The 22,420-nt window shown below is 37.2% G+C and overlaps 2 protein-coding genes across 3 annotated transcripts in view; one reads left to right on the forward strand and one right to left on the reverse strand.

The window, feature by feature from the left end:
- Window positions 1-908: 908 nt before the first annotated feature.
- Window positions 909-16,080, reverse strand: amd1 (adenosylmethionine decarboxylase 1). The gene is made up of 9 exons (XM_088403774.1): window positions 15,774-16,080; window positions 8,095-8,181; window positions 5,530-5,656; window positions 5,293-5,395; window positions 4,569-4,611; window positions 4,192-4,336; window positions 3,894-3,986; window positions 3,346-3,501; window positions 909-3,273 (listed from the first exon to the last, which is right to left on the reverse strand). Exons 1-9 carry the CDS (start codon window positions 15,884-15,886, stop codon window positions 3,130-3,132), a joined length of 1,011 nt encoding a protein of 336 aa, XP_088259900.1. The 5' UTR covers window positions 15,887-16,080; the 3' UTR covers window positions 909-3,129.
- A 2,629-nt stretch (window positions 16,081-18,709) lies between these two features.
- The window catches only part of cdk19 (cyclin dependent kinase 19), a 51,734-nt gene continuing 48,023 nt past the window's right edge, over window positions 18,710-22,420 (forward strand). For both annotated transcript variants that reach the window (XR_015863791.1, XM_088403240.1), the window contains exon 1: window positions 18,710-18,956. Coding sequence is in view for 1 of the 2 variants with exons in the window: in XM_088403240.1 (XP_088259366.1) it covers window positions 18,829-18,956 (128 nt within the window). In the remaining variant the exon portion in view is untranslated. The remainder of the gene's footprint in view (window positions 18,957-22,420) is intronic.

A 22,420-nucleotide genomic window follows, 5' to 3' on the forward strand; every position in this document is an offset into this window, starting at 1 on the left:
CACGAGTTATTAAGACAACACGAGTTATTTCGAGAAAAAAACTAGGTTGCTAATTATTGCGTTAAACTCAGTGTCGCCGCCTAGTGTCGAATATTACAGCATGTGGACATGATACGCAAGGGTAAATCACACGACTAAATAACATGTCATAAAAATTTCAGTCCTAAAATAATTGAAATCTAATTGGAATCAAATTACTCTCGTTTATTGGCTTTGTGTTGGATCTGGGCTTGTTCTGATAAAGAGAAAGCTGATATACGTTCACAAATTGAAGAATTGAAGACCAACACTTCCAGCAACTCTTGCCATTAAATGAAAGAACACTTGTTGCAATACGTATATGGCAGAAGATAGATTGACAGAAATGGACAAGCTTAAGAAAACATTACAACTACTAGCGGTAATACAGTTGAAAAACTGCACTTCCGGTATAAACGACGAATTTAACAAGCATTTCAGTTTCCGCGTTGCCCACCAGGTGGCAGTTTACGCCAATGTCATTAAACGTGTCGTGACACGAATTTCAGCTTGAATCGATGATGCTTGACATTGGTGAAGGCTAAAGGTCATTAAACTATATGAATGAGTTAGCCGAACTGTTTTCAACCTTTAATGTGATTTGGTGTGATGCTAAAGAGGTTTCCTGTTTTATGCTTGCAAGTTTACTTCTAGTTGAACACAATTCATATATTTAGTAGTGCTTAGACCTGGTTCTTGACTACATTACTTGAAATAGAATCAGTACTGTAACCAATTCTTCGCTTGCTAAGCAAACTTTCTTAAAAAACTCCCTCCTAATGTTCTTTGCACTTCAATAAAATATAGTATTTATACTAGTGTAACACTTGTCTTCCATTATGAAAAACACGCTTTTAGAATCTAGCATGACAGAAAACATCCACACAGTGCACAGATGAGTATTATTTATTTTAGCATCAAGCTTATAGCACAGATAAATTTTAAGCACACCTTTGACAATCCAAATGGCAAGAGAATAACAGCAAAGTATCTCCATCCATCATGACACATTGTGAAATAGCACTCATGCTACACAAGCAGAGGCTTTGAAAACTTAACTTGAAGATTCACAAAGGTAAGTCCAAAGGTGCTCATTGCTGTGCCAAGGTGACAAAGTGTGAAATCCCTGTTAATAAATCAAAACTGCCCCAAAACTAGTGACAAACATTGCAGAAGAAAGACAATTGGTCCTTAGCGAAGGTACAAGTGAGTTATTGTAGCCAAGTCAACGATCCACTGTAATTAGAAGTGAACTTTAAACCGTGCTGGTATGGATATAGGACCTCTCGGGAAAGGAAGGCTGCCAAGCTGAGGTGGTCAAGTAGTGCAGATGTTGGTCCTTGAGGAAATCTTGAATCACTCCAAAAGGCAAAAGATAAAACTAGAAGAAATCTGTTCCAAGTGCCAGATTTTCATGTGCACAAGCGGTGTCAAACCTTCCTCTGAAGCATTCTCCTTTACCATCTCAATAATAAAAAGGCTGTGCACCAGGTGGCAAGAGAGGGAAAACATGACAAACTGCACTGAGCTCAAGCTAAAGGAAGACTTGGATGGGAAGTGTGCCGCTTTAAGTAAACTTCCACTGGCAAAAACGAGGGCAATCACACACGACATGGTCTAGCAATACAGCACATTACCTGCACCACTGCACGATGGGACCCCAGCATCATCCCCAAGCCCAAATTTTAACAAAAGGGCATTGGCGCAACAATAGTGAGGGAGCCCAAATCACAGCGGAAAAAAAAAATGTCTGGGCACCAGTAATGACCAACTGGCAGACGGTGCAGTGGTTGGACATGGAATGATCCGGGATGACCCTGGCATGCTCAGACTGGTGGGCCTCGATTGTACGCTTACACATTTTGTATGGGGCGGAAAGAGACAGAGGCAATGGATATTGTCAAGAGGGAAAAAAAAATGCTTTGCTGGGCAAGCAAAAAGTTTTATTCATTATGCCCCACCAGCTCATCTCCCGTCTAATGCTAGGGCCAATTGACTGGTCTGGCTGGCAAAAGGAAACCTACTGGGAATTGGACAATAGACAGTCGGCAGAGGGCATTGTGAGCTTTGCGCGGCAGAGTGGGGGGGCGGAGTCAGTATTCGCACGCCTGAAGTCATACATTCAGCTCAAAAGTGGACCAGGCTTTTCTCTAGAGACGTGTACATTCGAAAGATGAAGTGGACGAGATGGCGTCAGAGTGCTTTATACAGCCTGGACAACATTCTTTTTCAGGTTGAATGTCAAAACGATGAATATGACAGAATGCTAGAGGCTTCCTATAGATACAACATGGTGTTTAAAAGAAGGGGTGGGGGGGGGGGTGATACAAAGTGCGCTAATAGGTCTTAAATTTTTCATTTTCTTTTAAAATGGACATCCGTTTAAAGCTGCAATTTTGTAGTTTCTCCACCATTTAAAATCGGAAGCTCAAAGTATGACAAGTTAACCCCTCTGTGTATATTTAGCCAAATACCAGCCATGATAACATGCAATTTGAGATGACAACTGAATATAGGCAAGGCTTACTACAACTTATACATTCTTAAAGATAAAAGGCCAGCTTTCATTTTCATACCATTGGTAAAAAAAAATACTCTTTTAAAGTGCACTCCTTTTATGAATGATCCTCACCAAGTGTCGCATAGCAAGGCAAAGTTCATTTGCAAGACTTAATTGAGGAAGACTAATCTGAGCATGTCAGGGGCGTAGACTTAATGCGGCCGGAAGCCCTGTCTGTGTGGGATGAGGGAGGAGCCCTGCAGGTAGGGGCCTTTGGACTGGTCACAGGTGGAAAGCCTCAAATGGAGCATGTTGAATTCCTCTACATGCACTTCAAGATCACAGCAAGAGTGTGCGAGCATATCAAAACAGAGAAAAGAGCTTTCATGCAAGAGGTCTAAATCACAGATACAACAATGCAAACAACTCAAACTGGAGGTTAAACTGGGCTTGTCGCCGCCGCTGCCGCCGGGATATTCATGGCGACTGATGAGGATGGGAAGAGGAAGGAAGGGGAAAGAGGACAACAAGAAGCTGTCTCTTGGAAGGTGGCCACCAGGGAGGAACCCTGGGTGGCTACCTTTTTTTCGCCTCTTCTTCATCTCCCACCCTCAGCTCTTCTGATTCTTCTGGCAGTTCTTGGCGTAGCTTGTGAACACAAAATTGTAATCGTTGAATTGAGCCAGCTGGCGGTCGAGACGCTTAAACCCTTCGAGCTTTTGGGTAGAAGAGAAGACACTGCGACACTTGGAGCTCTGCGGTGAGAGGGTTCAAGTTAGGCTGCGCAGAAACCACGTGACAAAAGCTCTGGCACATTTTATACATGCCTGGTTGACAAACAGAGTAGTCACAAATTTTCCTGGCTTGAACACTTCCACCACCTTTCGGACAAGGTCATCGTACGATGTCTGGGAAAGGTTTGTCTCGAAGCTAACGTAGGAGAAATCTGGTTCTGGGGTGATGTGAATGGTCCAGTAGGTCCCCTGCAGGAGTCAACACAAGGAATCAAGTTACAATAACACAGAACCAAATAGGTAGACCAAAACGTTAAGAAAAATATTTTCTATGTCGTTAAAATAATGACCACTAATTATTTTGAAAAAAAAAAAAGTTTTATTTTTGTTCAAGGGAAAAGTTTACCGCTGAAAGTACTTCTGGGTTGTTTAATGACGTATTTCTGTTTTCCAGGTTTTGGTTGCGAAAAAAGCTGCTCACAGAGCAGCATGGAATTTTACAATGAGGGGCATTTTTTGTTCAAGGCAAGTTATTTTGGGTTTTGATTACTTAAGAAAACAATATTGTATTTGTATTTTGTTTGAACTGTGAATTTTCGTCTTGCAATAATGTGTTTATTAAAAAAAAAAAAGAAACTCACGTCAGTCTTCATTCCGTTCATTGAGTAGCCACAGGGGTTGAACATTGTGGCATCTATCACAGAACCTGGTATCAGGTCACAAATTCCACTCATCTGGAACAGGGAGGGGAAGGACGGGGGCAGGGAGAGTAAACATTAACATCCAATAGCTATCCCTGGAGCAAGTGAAAAATTATTATATTGTGTGTAAGAACACAAATCAACATAATTTAGAGAGGACAAAAATAAATACTACATACTTGGTAAGTATGACAAACAAACATTAGGGAAATGTCTATTCTATTTTAAAGGTTCTTACACGAGTGACTTCACTTGCAGAAACACCATCTTTCATATAGAACTGGTCCATAATGGCTGGATCGAGGTCACTCATCAGAACTTCCAGTGTCTGATCCGCATACTTGTTCTCCCAGTACTCTGGCAAGTCCAGAGTAAACAGATACCTGGTCAACCACAAAACGTCAACTTGGTGAGGATTCCATTCTCTACACATTTCACAGTGGCATAATGTGGTTAGCCTAATAGCATAAATGCCTGCCATTTTTAATTTTCTGATTTCAAATTAAAATGTACCTGAGAAAAACAGTGCCCCCCCCCCCCCCCCCTGAAAATGTCAAAAAAATGACTTAGGCAACTATGCTACCATGCTGACGATGTGTTGAGATGCCATTTTACCAGCAGTCAGAGTTCAAACGTCCCATGCAGTAGGCTGCACCATCTGGAAGAAGCCAAGATGGCATAAGAAATGTGTTATTTTTTTCATGGCTGTGTGACATTATAAAGCAAAACAAAAACAAAAAAAAAAAACCACTGGACTACAGGACAACTCAAGGCCTGGGGGCCAAATCCGGCCTGCCATGTCATTTTATGTAGCCCGCAAAAAAACGAATCGTGACTTTTAAGATTCTGACAAATACTAAATTTGCGAATCTTCCTCAACTTTAAAAAGATTTTTTTTTTTTTTTTTTATGGAAGCAAGAAGCATTTAGTGTTACCAATCATGCTTTCTAGCAGTGTTTACTGGCGTTTGATTTAAAAACAATTTAAATGTGTGATGAGCACACTTCAAATTGATTTGACTTCACAGTCAAACTCCGACAAGGTAGAAAGTACAATTTGGGCCACGATAAAAACGTGTTTGACACTCCTGTGTTAGTATAATTGATTAACACATTCTTCATGAAACTTTTGGACGGCATCGGCCATGGGCCAGAATACTGGAATTTAATTTAAAAAAAAAAAAAAAAAAAAAAAAAAACATGGCTCGGTGAAAGACAAAATAGAACAATGGCGCGTATCCAAATTAAGTGGAAAACATGATGCAGTTGGATTTATGAATCTTAAGTTTCTTTTAAGGGAATAAAAAGAAAAAAAAAGGTTGACATTTCTGGCTACATACTTGGGAAAATCTGGCTGAGAAAGTCTACTTCCTCTTGGAAGTTTCGATGAGGGAACTCTTGATGGGTTGGCTTCATAAAATTCTTGCGGGAGTAGAAGAAATTCTGCAAAAGCAAACAAGTGGTTATGGGCTTAGTTATCGACAAAAACCCAAAGCAGCTTAAAGTTCACAAGAAATGAAATATTAACAAAGAGCCAGTGCTGAGAGAATGCAAATAATAAAAAGAATGGGACTTACCTCGATGGCATCAAAACCGCAGTACTCCCTGGCGAGTTCCAGCAGAGGCACCAGTGCTTGCAGTAAGAGGGTGGTTCCACATGTTTTCAAAATGAAACGTCTCTTAGAGACAAACATGCTACTCTCACTGGATGGAGGGGGGGGGGGGGGGGGGGGGGGGACAAAAAACAGAAGGATATTTTTTTAATGACGTCGCCAACACAGAAATACATGAGATAAAGAAAAGCATGCAACAAACGTCTGAGCTGGCTATCTGATTTTGGAGGATATGATTGAAGTTTCCTAAAATTATGTCACTTTAATTATGTCACAAAAATACGTGTGACTTCTTATATCAATTTGATTTTAAGTTTATTCATTCAACACAACGGTTCATTTATTTAAACATGTTTATGCCAGTTGCTGTTGGTGATGACATCACAGTTGCTCAGGGCTAGTGAATGACCACAGCTCAGCTAGCTAATGTTACACGACCAAATTCAGGAAACATAGGTAAAAATGATTCGTTGTTACCTGAGCAACTGTGATGAAATTTTGAGTCCACATAAAGTGGCAAGATAGCCCCTTGAGTTGGCTATATAGGGGTGGATTTTGGTACTTAATTCATATTCCACAAACGTACCATCAATAACACTAATGGTGCTGCATAAAACATTGTAAGGAAAGGTTTAGTTTAGAGTCAACATATTCTTGACTTAACCTTCCGTTTTAACTAACTGGTACTGTGTATAAGTAATAACGTATATAGTATCAGTTTAAAAAATTTCTCTCTGAAGGTCACTTTTTTTCTATTACATCAAGCACACTAAAATCAACCCAAGCGATTATACATATTGTTTATAGATTACCAAGCAATTACATATTGTTCATATATTTTGTGTTTTTAACTGCTACATGGGCAGCTTTTTAAGAGGCAAATAGTTTAGATTTTGACCAATATTTCATTAAGGTCTGAGCCTTTATAACCCAGGAAAAAAGTATACCTCCCGCTGCACTGAACAGCTTAATTTCATAGCTACATTAAAAACAGAACAGGAGCAATCAGTAGTGGGCTAAACATTCGTAGTGCATTTATTTGGGAATCATTCATGTGATATGTTCACACATGTTTACACTGGGCTTAGACACAGAGTAAAATGAGGAGAAAAACTATTTTGCTTGAAAAAAAAAAAGAATCAATACCTTAATTTACAAGTGATGTGGAGTGTTGTAATACAATTAGGAGGAAATATAATTTCATCTTCAGTATATGGAACAAACACATTTAAAAGAAGGACAGCGGATCCTGTGAGTCAAATCTACTTTAACCGGACGGGCAGTGAACGAGTTAAATGTTATTCACTTCAAATAATTTAATAATGTTCATTCCAATAATTCCTCTCACTTGAAAAGCGGGTGGGTTCATACAATAGGTGCTCTGTCCAAGTTGGTTCAAACATTGAGATATAAATATGAAATGAAAGCTAGAATTTTCAACTTTCTGCCTGATATTCATCTCTTGATCTGAATGCAAATGTCTTCAGCATACAACAAAAACAAAAAAATGACTTGCCATTCTAATACTTTAGAGGCCACTGTACATTTAATTAGTATTTGGTACCACTGTCTTTAACGGTATGACTGGTCAAACGCTTCGCATATCCTTTCAACAAGATTCTCACAACTGCATCCAGGAATTTGGCCAGTTCTTCAAAACAAAAGTGGTCATTAAACCAAGTTTGCAATGTTGGCTCGCATAGGCATTTCAAATCGGTCCATAAATTTTCAATTGGATTGAGATCAAACATTTGTGATGGCCACTCCAAAACACTAACTTTGTTATACATTAGCCTTTGTAACTAGTTTGGTAATATGCTTCAGAACATTGACAATTTGGAAGTTTGCGCCTCTTGGGTGAAGGTGGGTGATTTTACTTTACAAAATGTTCATTCATCATGATGTCATCCATTTTAAGTTGCCCAGCCCCTCCCGCATGAGATAGTGCAGCTAAGATGGTGCAGTCAAGTTACGGTCCAACGTTTAATCTTACTTTCAGACAGAAAAAATGTAAGCGATCATCCCTGAATGCTTTGTCTCGGCATATCAGTAGCTGCCAAACATTACTGACATCATTATTTGGGTTTTCCCCCAAAACTCAGTGCAAGATATCGTAATCTTAACTGTACGTAAACTTCTGATTTTGAGAGACATGTCACAAATTCACTCACAAAAAAAATTGGCATTTTTTTTAGCAATCCTTTTTTATATAATGCACATCTGGTTTCAATTGTATTCATTTGCATACATGACCACCAGTTATATGAAAGCCACCCTTTAGATTTTTTCCCCCCCATTGAATATTGTAGCCTACTGGAAATTGTAATGATTTTCTTGCTTACATAGTCTTTTTTAAAATGCTTTTTAATTTGTTTGTCTCCTTAAAAATGAAGTGAGTGAGGCCAGTGTCTGTGTGCTTAATCTTGTCTTCTGAAAGTGGCAGTTAAGTGACTGTAAGGTGACCAGACTAATCCCGGAAAGGTTTCTAATCATAGCCAAACGCTGCAGACGTACTGCTCCACATCTCACCTGAGTATATAAGCTTCCTGCTTGTCGGTCTTTGTCACACTTATGATCAAACAGTGCACATTCTCCAAAAGTTTGTCCCACTCAAACCTAAAAAAAAAAAAAAAAAAAAAAAAAACAAGCATAGACAAAAATTAGAAATAGACAATTATTTTTACGCTCCAAATATTGCTTCACCCTCGAGATGAGGTATCTTCAACGCAATCCTGGGGGAAGCAACGAAGAGAAGGTATAAAATACTTGCTGCAGACCATGACAAAGTTACAAGGTCATAGAGATACAGGTTATTTGAACACTTGCTTAGCTCATCCAAGGAAACTTGAGCGTATCAGTGGCTAGCGCAGCCACAAATGTGAGCGCACAGTCACATAAAAAGCAGGTGTGAACTGAAAAAGCCTGCACTGCTCATCATCTGTTTGTGTAATGCTTAACACAAACCACAGGCAATTATTAAAAATTTGAAGAACTGATACTCAACATAGTTGAATGACTGAGGTATTGGAATGTACAACAATGGGAAACAATTACTACAAACAAGACTAACTCACCTGAGGGCAATGTAGTGCAGATGTGTGTTAACAGGGCTATCAACAAATAAAGTAACAGTAACTCACCCATACTTCAGAAATTAGGTTTTGGCATAATCAAAAAGACACTTCAGAAATTAGGTTTTGGCATAATCAAAAAGACAATCATCTCTGATTTTCGTTGATACAGTACATCAATCACTGCACAACATTATTATTATGCATTACAGTTTGGCCACAAATTTTAAGTAGTTAGATGGGACATTTCTCTTTTGAGCGTGCAAGTAACACCACTGAATGAACGCCAATTGACCAATCAAGGGCATGTATTTCATGGGGTCATGGATACAGGCATAGCAACAGTTGCTATGTTAGAGGACATAACCGTGAAGGTACTGAACCCAACCACCTAGTTTCATTCGTGCATTCACCGAACCAGTTTAGCAAACCCTTCTTTTTCAAAATTTAAATCATGTTACTTGTTTTTTCTGGTGAACAAAATGACCTGCAGTCATTGGCCTAGCAGTGTATTGAGATAATCTGCAGTCAGTAATGGCCGAGGTGGATAGGTCGTCACGAATTGTCATAATGAGAAGTTATGACTTGACCTTTGCAGCGGAGTCTCTGCCAAACCCAGAACAGACTCATTGAACCCCCGACAGTTTGCTCAATTCCCGGGTTAAGCACCACTGGTTTATGGATATTGCCCCAAACTACAAGGATTTGGACCATTTTGATTTTAGGTCTCAAAATGGTCAAAAATGTTTATCGATTAATTTCATTCATTGCAGTTTTAGTATACCACACTACCACCACTTTGTCTGTCTCATAATTGTGCATATTAACACTACTCAATAAGAGTTTAATAACAATACCAGTATAATGACCAACATGTTAAAAGGTCTGATGGATTGATTGTTTTGAAATCTGTCTCAATTAAGATGCATATGCATAATCAGTTTGTGCTGCATGCGGAATGGTTAACATTGTTTGTTATCCATGAAAAATATTTTGTAACAAAGAAAAGGCTTCTCAGTGTTTTGTTTACCAGCTTGTATCTTAGTTTTACTTACAGTGTGGCTCTATACAGTGCAAAATGGCGTGTTTGTGGTTGAATGTTTTATGAGGCTTGGGCACATAATTATGTTTAGGAAACTGCCCCAAATTCTTCATGTACAAAATAGGCCTACATGTGTGATCGCTGTATAAAACAGAATTGCTCCAGAAGAAAAAAGAGCTGGCAGAGCAGTTTATGCTGCATGTGGAACAGTTAAAAATGTTTGTCGTTAAACACGTTTTGTAACACACAAATGGCTTCACAGTGTTTTGTTTACCAGCTTTTATCTTTTTTAGCTTACAGTGTTGATCTTATACAGTGCAAAATGGCGTATTTGTGGTTGAATGTTTTATAAGGTTTGGGCATAGAATTATATGTTTAGGAAAATGCCCCTAATTCTTCATGTACAAAATAGGCCTACATGTGTGATCGCTGTGCAAAACAGAATTGCGCCAGAAAAAAAAAAAAAGACCAGGCACAGCAGTTTATGCTGCATGTGGAAGTTAAAAATGTTTGTCGTTAATCACGTGTTATAACAAACAAATGGCTTCACAGTGTTATGTTTACAAGCTTTTATCTTATTTTAGCTTACAGTGTTGATCTATACAGTGCAAAATGGTGTATTTGTGGTTGAATGTTTTATAAGGTTTGGGCATAGAATTATATGTTTCGGAAAATGCAACAAATTCTTCATGTACAAAATAGGCCTACATGTGTGATTGCTGTGCAAAACAGAATTGCGCCAGAAGAAAAAAGACCTGGCAGAGCAGTTTATGCTGCATGTGGAACGGATAAAAATGTTTGTCGTTAAACACGTTTTGTAACAGAAATGGCCACAGCTATGTACGCTAGGTTTTATTTTCCTTTATCATTATTTAACTCTTACACAGGAGCTTACATCTTAGATCTACGCATTGCAAAATGGCATTATATATATATATATATATATATATATATATATATATATATATATATATATTACACATACACACACACACACATAAATATATAAATAGAGGCATGGGGGCAGAATTTTTCCTCTTGTGCAAAAAAAAAAAAAAAAAAAAAAAAAAAATAGCAAATATGTATGGTCACTACACAAAATAACAGAGTTGCGTCTGACCAGAGAGAGAACACCATTGGACAAAGAGGTAGACTCCCACTTGAACGTGAAATTTACACCATAGCCTATTTGTGGCGCTTCAGCGGTATCACATATCCCCCGGATTGGGACTCCTGGAAAGGAGTACAAATGATGGCCAAACATAAAGGATTACAAAATATAAAACTCAAGCATTTCAAACCACTAAAGTCTTTTTTTTGTTTGTGTGTTTTAAATAAAATCATACTTGACTGATGTCATCCTGAATCTCCAGTGAAATGACAAAGACAAAAAACAGAAGAAATGAAAATGTAACTGTTCCTTAGAAAACTGCTTGATCAAATCAGCAGAAGCTTGAATGTAAGAAGCTTTGAGAGTAGTGGGGTGTTGACATTTGTCAAATGCCCTTGTGGACTTATTTGGAAGTTGGCTGACAGCCAGTCAGCCTAATCCACAGTAGCACAAGCATGCCTTTAAATCATGCTGTAAAGTAATAGCGATCACCGTTCATAAGGTGAATAGCTGCATGATAATACGCAACCATTGTGATTGGATGACAATTTGAGAATTGATTGTTAAGTGGTTAGCATCAGTGAGTATGAGCACAGTACAATGTAGCTAGATACTTTAATCATCCTTTGTGGGAAAATTAATGCGTTAGAGCATCAGGACTCCAGTTAAACATTCAACACATTTAACTGACATCAACAATCAATAAAAACAAATGTGTGAGCAGAGAAACAGGTAGGAGGACAATGCAGGAAGGGAAATTAACTGCACTTAACAGAAAATTGGCAGCTCTATTCAGGTCATTTAAAAAAAAAAAAAAAAAAAAAAAAAAAAAAAAAAAAAAGCAGAAGTGGTCTGTAAGAATTTGTTTCGTGTGCCTTTTGTCTACATCATTTGTGAGTGTGAAATCTCACCAAATTGAATATTTTCGATGGGTGAATCCTTTTAGGTATCTGATCCCACCGCCATCAAAATTGGAATTGCAACTTTCTTTTCAATTCCCTTTTCCCATGTACAAATCCTTTTCGGTGACAGTTTACCAACAGCACTTAGTTCCAGCCCCCATATACGAGGGCAACAACGAAAAAGGAAAACAGAGAGAAGCCTTTATCTCCATTGTTAGCGTTATCATTAATTGGTATACATATGTCTATTTTGTGAAAAGGTCCCATCTAAGACAACTTGTCCATTACATTGACAAACAGAACCCAATTGTTCCGTAGAAAAACTCAAGGGAAACAACGATATATTTTTAAAAATTTGGATTGGTAAAATTAAGCCAGTTGCTTCCCCAAAGTGAGCAGAAAGAAGAGTACCTACACTTGTCAAGAGCCTGGAGTAGGGCTGGAACAAGTCAAGAGTAATTTGAGTTTAAAAAAAAAAAAAAAATTGCCCAAAAATTTCAAGCCAATTGGAGCAACAGTTGTGACTGCTCGGCATGTCAGTACAAAATGCAGTGAGAAAGTTAATTCAAAATAAACCTTTGACTAGTCGATTGTAACTGTTGCTCCAAAGCCAATCAAAAAAACCAACAAACAAAACTGTTCTGATATCACATTCCATTGTCAATTCAGGGTGACAACAAACGATTTAATTACACTGACGTACCAATCTCCTGTTGCCAGTGCTTACCGGCTTCTTGGATTCCATTATAGCTATATCTAGCCTACATTGGCAGGTAGCTAGAAGTGTTCCAGTCCTCCGATTCGATTCAATTTATTTATTAAGACGTTCTAATACCAAAAACACTTACCAAAGCTGCAGTTTACTTTGTGTCTGGCTGGGAGAGGAATGTTGGCTGCATTAATCAATGATACCGCCAAGTATGTTTTGTGTTTGACGCACTATGCCCATCACTACTTTAATGGTGCAAGCTCTCTTAACCGTTCATTTGCTTTTCACCGATCACAATGTCTGTACATCAATACATATGCTTAAGTAAATTTGTATTCCACAAAACAATATGAAAATTCAGGAAAACTTGAACGGCTAGGAAAAGTTATGCATCAAAGGTTAATCTGATGGACAAATACACGTGAAAAAGAAATAAAAGTGACTGATAAAGAGATGAGTATATTCTTGTATGTTTTCATTGTGTCATAAGGTGTTACAAATTTTTAAGATACTGTGTATGTCTTCTTTAAAACAAGTGCTCACCCCATGGTGGTATCAGAAAGAATGATTCATTGTCTCTCTTTCAGTGAAGCCATTACAATAACTGCAAACAGAATATCATATACATAAACTCCAATGTTATAATAAAAACTCGATTTTCCAGTTAAAATGGGCCTGTGTTTGTTAAACCCGTAATTACATTGCAGAAACGTATTTACACATATTTGGTTGACTTAGCAAATGTTAAGTACAATTTGTTTGTTAGGAGGAGGGGCATCACAAGGCCCCATACTTTCATACATACTTTCAAAATCCTTTCACACAGTATGTAGCAATCAAATGAAGTAAGTTTGGAAATAACTTAGTTTGCTGTTGTGATGATTCATTAAGATTACAATTTCATGTTGTATGGCATTAGCTTTTAAGATTAAGTAATATGTAGCATGCAAAAAAACAAAAACCTAAAAAGGTCTCCTTATAGAACTTTGAAACTTTAATTCAAACAACAAACAACAAATATAACTGATATGGGTCTTGATCGGATTCTAGGACAGTAACAGTTCAATTTTGGTCAGTTGAATCATAGCCTATTTCACAATTCAAATTTCGTTTGTGACACACCCCAAACTGCTATGTAAAGTAGCACACACTGCAGGCTATTCACCACCTCAAAATACCATACATCAAGTGTGTCAAACTCATTTACGTCAAGAGCCGTTTTGGAGCAACAACGTCCCTCACTGGGCCGATTAAGAAACCAAGTCCATTTATAAAAAAATTGACCCAGAAGTAAAGGACAGGAGTTTGTTTATTGGTTTAGTTACTGCAACAATAATCACCAAAATATATTGCAAAATCTAAACTTTACTTTTTAAATTGTTGATGTTGTTCTAAATTGTTTAAAATGAGTTTAGTTTAGCAAGGGATTCTCATGATTTGTTTTTGAGGGCCACATGGAATGATGTGGTGGGCCAGAGTTTGACATCTGTGCCATACATCTAGAAAATCATGAACCAAGGATAGTTTGTTTTAATTTAGCTTTCTTATCCCTAACAAAAGACTTCATTTAGGCTTCTGTTTAGTACAGGAATCAGATATAGAATGAGAGTAGAACTCATGGCAAACCTTTTAACAATTTCACTCCTGTTGGGACAATGTGTCCCGCAGCTTTAAAAAAATAAAATAAAATAAATCAAACTGCAGTGGGTATATGAATTGTAGCAATAACACGAAACGACATCCCAATGGTTCATTACACAACTATCTAGAGATTCTAACAGGATTTAGCAATTTTTTCATATAAAACAAGCCAACTGTCAACAAGGTAGGTTGCGTTACATAATTTCTTGTGAATTAATGATCTGGTACTGTGGAAATATATTGAAAAGACGTCCTATATATGTGTGTTACTATAGATTACACTGATTACTGATTACACTGAAGTACTGTTGCCGTTTGATGATAATTTTCACTTATCTGGCACCTTCATATTATTAGTAGTATTATAAAATACAGATAGGACAAAAACCCAGAGCCTGTAACCTAACCTATGGAAAAAAATGAATCAACTACTTTACCAGGTATCCTAGTTGTACAAACAAGTAATTCATGCCATACGTTTCTTATTTTTTTTCGGGGGGAAAAAATCGGTAGTTGGAGGGTTACGTCAACCCATGAGTTTACCAATGTAATACTTATGACATCCTGTTTCTTTTACTTATTAGTCTATAAACTTAAAACACTTTAGGAGTATTTTAGTTGGCCCGAAGGTCCTCATCTGTGGCAACGCATTCTGGCGAAATCAAAAGCACTAGGGGAGGGGGGGGGGGGGGGGGGGTGCATGCCTGTAAACGTGACTGGTATTTTTTCAAGCTAATGGTCCGTTGAGAAAGTTGCACTCACTACAACTTACGTTCATACGACTAACAGTCTTAAGCCCATAACCCGGTGAATACAAAGTTTAACTACATCACGACATTCGAAGTGGTCTTACGCAAATTACACGAAACACTCAAACTTGACAGACCCGTATTTGTAAATGGTGTATAAGCGACTTGCGTAGCTAGCAAAGAAACACGCGGTACTGACGACCGACCACATGCTTGACATCAAATGTGTCTCAATGTCGTTGGCTGGTGACGCAGGAGGGAGGGAAAAAAATCCCCCAGCGAAGCCTTAAAATATCACATCATGCAATTGGGTTCGCTACTTTTCAAACGTGTGATACTATATATTCGCCAAATAGGGTATGTGAAAACGCGCGTGCAGATCGAATGTTTTGCATTTCAACCCTGTAACATTAACATTCAGAGTCGAATCAATAGTAATGCAAATGTATAAAATAGTCCACCAACGAAACGATGTATTCGCTCTGTAATCAGATCACAAAAAGGAATAGTGAAAATGCGCCCCCAACCCCCACCCTCCAAAAAAAAAAAAAATCAACTGTTAGCAATATAGCGATGGCCGTGTTTTTCATTTGAATTCAACCTGGTTATTTAACGCCTTGATTGTAAATACAAAGGCACCTGGGTCAACACCTGGTCATTGTACTGTTTTGTTAAGTCACTGTACGTCGACCAAGCAAATGAATGAGTCAGGAGGGGTGGCCATTTTTAACTGGCGGCGTAAAATCAATCTTCTGTGGGCTCCGATGAACGTCTTTGGTCTTCCCTCTTTTAAAATGAATTAATGAACAGCAAAGACAAAAAAGGCCATTACGGTGCATTTGCATACAATAGAACACTACATAAACATGAAATTGCGAAAAAAAGAGCGAATAATGTCAAGCATGTGACCAGGGTTACAATGACGTCTTAAAATGTAAGGACACGTGATACCGAAGAAGTTCCAATATGAAGTCTCAACAAACCTTGGGATGGTACGCAGGTCCCCGGTTCCTTTGGTCTCGTCCTGCCGGGAGAACCACAATTCTAACAGCTTCTCTGTTCCCTCGAAGAAGTGTGCACCGTTATCTTCCATCATGAGACAACAGACGCGCAAAAAAGGGAATAAACGTCGATTGTAACGTTTTGTCTTGATGAATCCGTATTCGATCAAATTTTAACTTATTGATGTTCAGTCCGTCAAACAATCCAAATGATGATCTTTTCTTGTTACCGTCTTCCCTTTTACAGAGAATTCAGTTAGCGAGTGCTAGCTAATATCGCCGGCCATACTGTGTACAGCTCTGTACGCTGACTGCGAGGTGGATTTATATAGACACATAGGATTACGTCATTATCCTCTATGACCAATAGTATTGTAGGCCTGTAGTTGATCATTTGTGATTGGTCTAAAGGGCTGTCCGTTACCAGAACGGCAGAGTTCGCCTTGACAACAAGACGTCACGTGACGACCTACTCACTTCTGAGTCCCGCCTTTAAAGTCCCACGTTTCACTTTTGGGTTCTCAGTATAGGGGAAAAAAAAAAATCAATTGAAAAATAAAATCGAAACGTATATCAGAATAAAAATTGGTTTGTTAACAATAGTAGCACGGTATGTCCCAGAAATTGACAACGTAGTATTTGCTTTAATGTCTTGGTTTGAACACAGTGGTAATTTTTATTCAATATGTGCTTCGATGTGCTTCGTCACATAAAACCAATCTGTGACACTGTATTTAATAAAATTGCATGTAAATTTAAGTGTAATTAAATGAGCACCCAATTTATTACTCTATCGTTATTAGGGTGACACTAATTCAGTTATTCAGTTGGACAAAAACACTATCGCACAAAGATATATATATATATATATACAAAGATATATATATATATATATATATATATATATATATATATATATATATATATATATATATATATATATATATATATATATGTATGTATATATATATATATATATATATATATATATATATATATATATATATATATATATATATATATATATATATATATATATATATATATATATATATATATATATAATTAATCAATCAAAAACTGATCCATTAGGAAATGAAGCGTTAAGTATTTTTGATGATTGATTAATCATTTAGAAAACTTTTTAATGTAATAGTATTCTGTATTCTCCTCAACAGTAAATATTCTCTGGTTTCTGTTGCCCTACCATGAAACCAGTAACCAGTAACACATGATACTAAATTAACCAAATACGTATTGAAACAATCATTATGTGCAGCCTTATGTGTGTGTTATTTAATTAACTAATAATAATAACATTTAATGGAAAATCCTAAAACAAACAACAATATTTAGTTTCAAAGACATGATCCCTTGATCCCTTATTATGTTTTTTTTAAAATTGTAAAATACAACAGTTGTAAAACTACAACATCTGACGCATCGTTACAGTTTTGATCAGCAGCATTAAAGTAAAGCAACGTTTGTAAGGGGCCGTGGAGGTCACTCAAACAGGGTGTTTTCTTTTGAGATGGGACACCAAATTCATACTGAGTTTGAACTTGGCTTTGCGAAGTGCATGATTGTTTTTCATTTTCCAATGAGCAATTGTTTAGCGTAAAACTACGTAACTGCCTATCTTTGTCTTTTTGCCGGTGACTATTTTGGTTTAGTTGCAAAGTGATCAGCTACCAAAGGAAGTGAAAAGAAATGCGTTAATTTGTTTCACTGATTTATAAAATTACTCTTCAAAGTCAATGCTTTAACGTTGACATATGTGCACTGCAAATACTTCATCGCCATGGTTCCCAAATGGTGCACTGTACAGATACCCCTGGGAGCGCTGAAGGTATTAGCAAATGTAATTTAAAACTGTGGCAGGAATGCCGATTTTCTTTTCAAATTAAGAGTAAATTACCTACAACATGAAACAACCTATAGATACATGGTGTTATAGTGACTGCTTTACAAAAAGTGCATGCCTTTATTTTCTCAAGTCTTACCTGTATATGGATGTGCATTGTCATTAGTACCACAGTTTTACAGCTGATGAACCAGACAAAAAACACATGCTCTCCCACAATCTAAGTTTTAGAGTTGCTGAACAAAATATGCCCCGCCCCTTCCCCCCACGCGCGCACACACACACACACACACACACACACACACACACACACACACACACACACACACACACACACACACATACTACTCTAAATGTAGTTTCAAAGTTTAATAAACTAAACTCGAATTACTCTATTTTTTTTTCAATATAATATAACTTCTTTGCACTGGGTGTACATAATTGAAAAGACTGATAACCAGTGCTTTACTGTGTAGTGTTTTGTTTTTACAATTAAATTTATTATATTGTTGTAATTAGAATTTAAATAGTTGTACTCAGAAATAATTATTAATTTTAGGTAAAATCTTGTCCAGTAACGCTAAAGATTTATTACAACGCATAATTACACTAATCCAGATGTATCCTTTTTTTATTTTAAATTATGAACTATAATATTTCATTTTCATTATATATGCGTTTATTTCCGAGTTGCTATGGTTCTTTTCTTTGTAATAACCTAATTGTTTCTAAGTGTTGCTTCATAAACATTTATGTTCAGTAATTTCTAATAAGACTTTATTCCCATGTTTCCAAGGTTTAGCACTTTTACTACCAGTGAACAACGAACGGCTTGTGTGTACACTGCGTAATTCAAACAACCAATCCTTGGATTCTTAAAACCGTCCAGAAGTACGCAAAAAGTCCTCCATGCGGCGAGAAATGCAGGTTGTAGTTTTTAAATGTATTTCCCCACGTAGTGGAGAACAGTGACGTCTCTCCATTAAAACAACAGTACCCAGTATGCACTGCGCGCCAATTAGAAACGTCAACGAGCCAGTGAACATTAAGCGGAGCAGACCAAATCCCAAACAAGGAAATGGTGGGGGAATAAACCGACCAGATTATTTAATTAATGCATGTAATAATTAATATTTTATTTTATTGTAAATTACGACGTATTTATGGGTTAGAATGGATTACGACTTCAAAACAAAGCTGGCTGCCGAGAGAGAGAGAGTAGAAGATCTTTTCGAATATGAAGGTTGCAAAGTGGGTCGAGGCACCTACGGGCACGTTTATAAAGCAAAGCGCAAAGACGGGTAAGATGACCATGGACGTTATTGTTTATATTGATATGAAAGTCATCGCTGGATGCATTTTCAGAAGCAGCACTTGCGTGTTTTTGCGAACGGCGCGTTAGATTTGAATCCCCTCCCAAAGTGATTGCCCGTGTCTGTGTTTTTGTTTTCATGTAACGCGCTCACTCACCAACCGCCCCCCCTCCCCTCCCCTCCGATTCTTCCCCATGCCTGTTCGGCTTCTCTCCTTTCCAACATATAGTCCTGTACAACATAGTCGTGGGTCATCTCATATTTGACATGTCCCGTCAATCGTATGCTTGCTATTCAGAGTATGGGAATGCACATGATGCACACGGGTGTCGTTTTCACGTCACGCGATAGCAGCGGTTGAGGCTTCCTTTCGCGGTCAAGCCTCTCCCCCATTCCAAACGCTGCACGATCAAAACTTTTTTTTTCATACTTGTAGTTGGATACTTGGCTTGTTCTTTGTCACGCTCAAGCTTTTGCGAGGTTTTTGAAATCGACTGCGAATTGGCTGCACATTCTGGCCAGTAGCACGACAGCACTGCTTAAATGTACACAATTTAACAGTCCCTGTGGAGATTATGCTTGGCTGTGCAATTTTTGTTACAAATGCATGTCGCGGTGTTGTCAAGCGACTGTGTAAGACGTGGGGGTTCCTACTCAGACTTGTTTAGATTGTAATGTACCTATTTTGTAAAAATTGTGATTAAGAATAACTCTACTCAAATTTAACTGCGTATTAGCAGAGTTAGGCAAAGGAAAGTGATGCAAGTGACCACAGTGCATTCTTCACCATTGTAAATTTATTTTAACAGAGTACACATCTTTTAGATTCACATATATCGTTTATAAAGTCCCCAAATGTGCTAAATGGGTTATCAACACACATTTTTTAAATTATAGAATTGTCATAATCTTTTTTTTAATTCTTGGCTGCATGAAATACAATTTAATAACTTGTACGTACAGAAACACTCATCACTCAAAGGTGAAATCAAGTCAAAAGGTTTCTTTCTAATAACAATTAAGGACTCTAAACAGCAAAAGCCACCTCTCTTATCCATCTTCAGCCAATTGTTGTCCACTAAAATAATATCACAGTTACGCTCACCTGTTTTCTGAGATAGGCCATATGATGTTTACACTCTGAAGAAGGCGAAAGAAAAACACAGAAACATGTCAGGTAGAACTTCTGAGAAATTTTAAGATTTTAAAGTTTTTTACTTTCGAATATGAACGTTTTTAAGCCTTAATACTGTATGATAAAGAAGAAATCAACAACGGGGTTTACAAGCTGAGCTGTGATAGGTTGTTACCTGAGCAGGTGTGATGTCATTTTCAGTCAAGAATAAATGGCAAAATAGCTTCCCCTTGACATGGATGAAATGAGTGGATTTTTGTTGCTTAATTCACATTTAACAAATGTAATCTAAATCAGTATTCCGTAATCTGAAAACATGTTTCAGACCAGTGAGGCCAGATAGACATATTATAAATATGTTTTACTTGACTTCCCCTTTAATATGATTGTTGAGGATGTACAGAAGGGATAGGGAAATCCTGTTCCTCAAGATCCTGCCTGTATTCAATGTCTTCCTCTTAAAGCACAACAGATTCAAATGATCAAGAACATTAACGGCCTTCCACAGAGCTTGCAGGTTTGAAGGTTTGCGAGAAAATGGTTTCACCTTTTGTTAACCCTTGTAAGAGTACATTATACGTATATCATATCATTTTTTATCCAACTTTAAATGACTTAACATACAAAGTCATATTGTATTAGGTTGTTGTCAAACTACTAGAAGCAAAAGCACAGTTACCACAATTTAGTCATTCATGGAACAAGAAAAAAAGTGGAGTTGCATTTTGTCAAGATGAATATATTAAAGAAAATTTGTAATGTTAAGGGACTTGTAAGAAGAAAAAAAAAGACCGGTTATATAACAAGGGAACAGTCAACAGTCTTGTTTTCCCCCTAGAAACATCGTTAAATAAGAAAATTTGCAGAATGGGGTTGTCATCTCACCAAATGAATGTAAAAAATACACACACACCAGGATGCAAGGTCTGAGACCAAGAGCTTGTCTCTCACTTAAGACCTTGGCAAAAGTCACGTTGTTGTTTCTTTGCGCTTGTACCATCAGATAATATCAGTTAATCAAAATCATCTTCATTGGCTGAGCATATACAAAACACACATGGAATTTTACTCAGGCAGTTGGAACCACTCTTGTACTACAGCAAACAAGACATTCAGCAAAATATACATTTGTAAAAATATTCATATACGAAGTACAGAGAGTTATTTAGGAGTGTAAGGTGACCAATAGTGCAGTAATATACAGTAGATACAGCAACCATTGTGCAAATGATGCAGATTGTTGTCCATCAATTTAAGGCACCCAACAGTGTGACAATAAAAACACTGAAAACAATAGTAATGTCACTACAAAGTGTCAAGGATACAACAAATACAGTAATATTTCTTAACATTTAATACTTCTTTTCAGCACCTAGCTGATGATTGCATAAAGCAAACTAATTTCTACGTAGTAATTTTTTTAACTTATGAAATGTAATAAAACAGTACAAATACAACAGAAAATCTTATATATTTTTTTTCTCACTTTTTTCTCATATTATATGTTTTTAGATGATGTACTGCAGTTTTAAGTATTTTTCAGTGTGTTTCCTTTGTAAAAAGAAGTGGCAACTTTTGCTGATAGTTCACATGCTTACAACCACAGTTATGAACAGTTTTATTCATATTCAAAAGGCATGCGTTTGAGCACAGGTGTCAAATTCAAGGCCTGGGGGACAGCTCTGGCGGTGCCACATAATTTTATGTGGCCCGCAAAAGCAAATCTGGTCAACTTTCATGACCCTTGCTAAACACAGTTCAAACATTTTTTAGATTTTCATGTTTAATAAATAATAATATTGACATTTTGCAAGATTTTTTTTGGATAGTTCTGTTACAGTAACTGCAACTATAATTCAACAAACTCTAACCGTTTACTTCTGATTTCAAAACTAGTTAGCCATCAATTTGTTGTTTACAGAAATAATACTATGAGTTAACTAAAAATTTGACTTGGTTTCCTCATCATTAACAGCCGAATGAAGGAAGTTGTAATTACTAAATGGCTCGTGACAAAAACAAGTTTGACACCCACGCTTTAGTTTTGGTAAATCTATAAATATCTCCAGTGCAAATTAAGTGAGTTTAAACCGAGCACCATAAGGATTTGTTTGACCAGTGTGAGCTGCTCACTGAAATGAGTTGTCATTGGCTCTGTCTACATCAGGGGTATCCGAACCCAGTCCTCAAGGGCCGGTGTCCTGCATGTTTTCCTGGTTTCTTCACCTGATTCTAGGGCTGCATGTTTAATCGAATTTTAATCGCGATCACGATAATGGATTTCACGATCAATTAAGATGAAAATCTGCAATATTAA

The sequence above is a fragment of the Hippichthys cyanospilos genome, chromosome 20 (genome assembly GCF_059441005.1).
Source record: "Hippichthys cyanospilos isolate Australia breed blue-spotted pipefish chromosome 20, RoL_Hcya_1.0, whole genome shotgun sequence".
Classification (NCBI taxonomy): domain Eukaryota; kingdom Metazoa; phylum Chordata; class Actinopteri; order Syngnathiformes; family Syngnathidae; genus Hippichthys; species Hippichthys cyanospilos.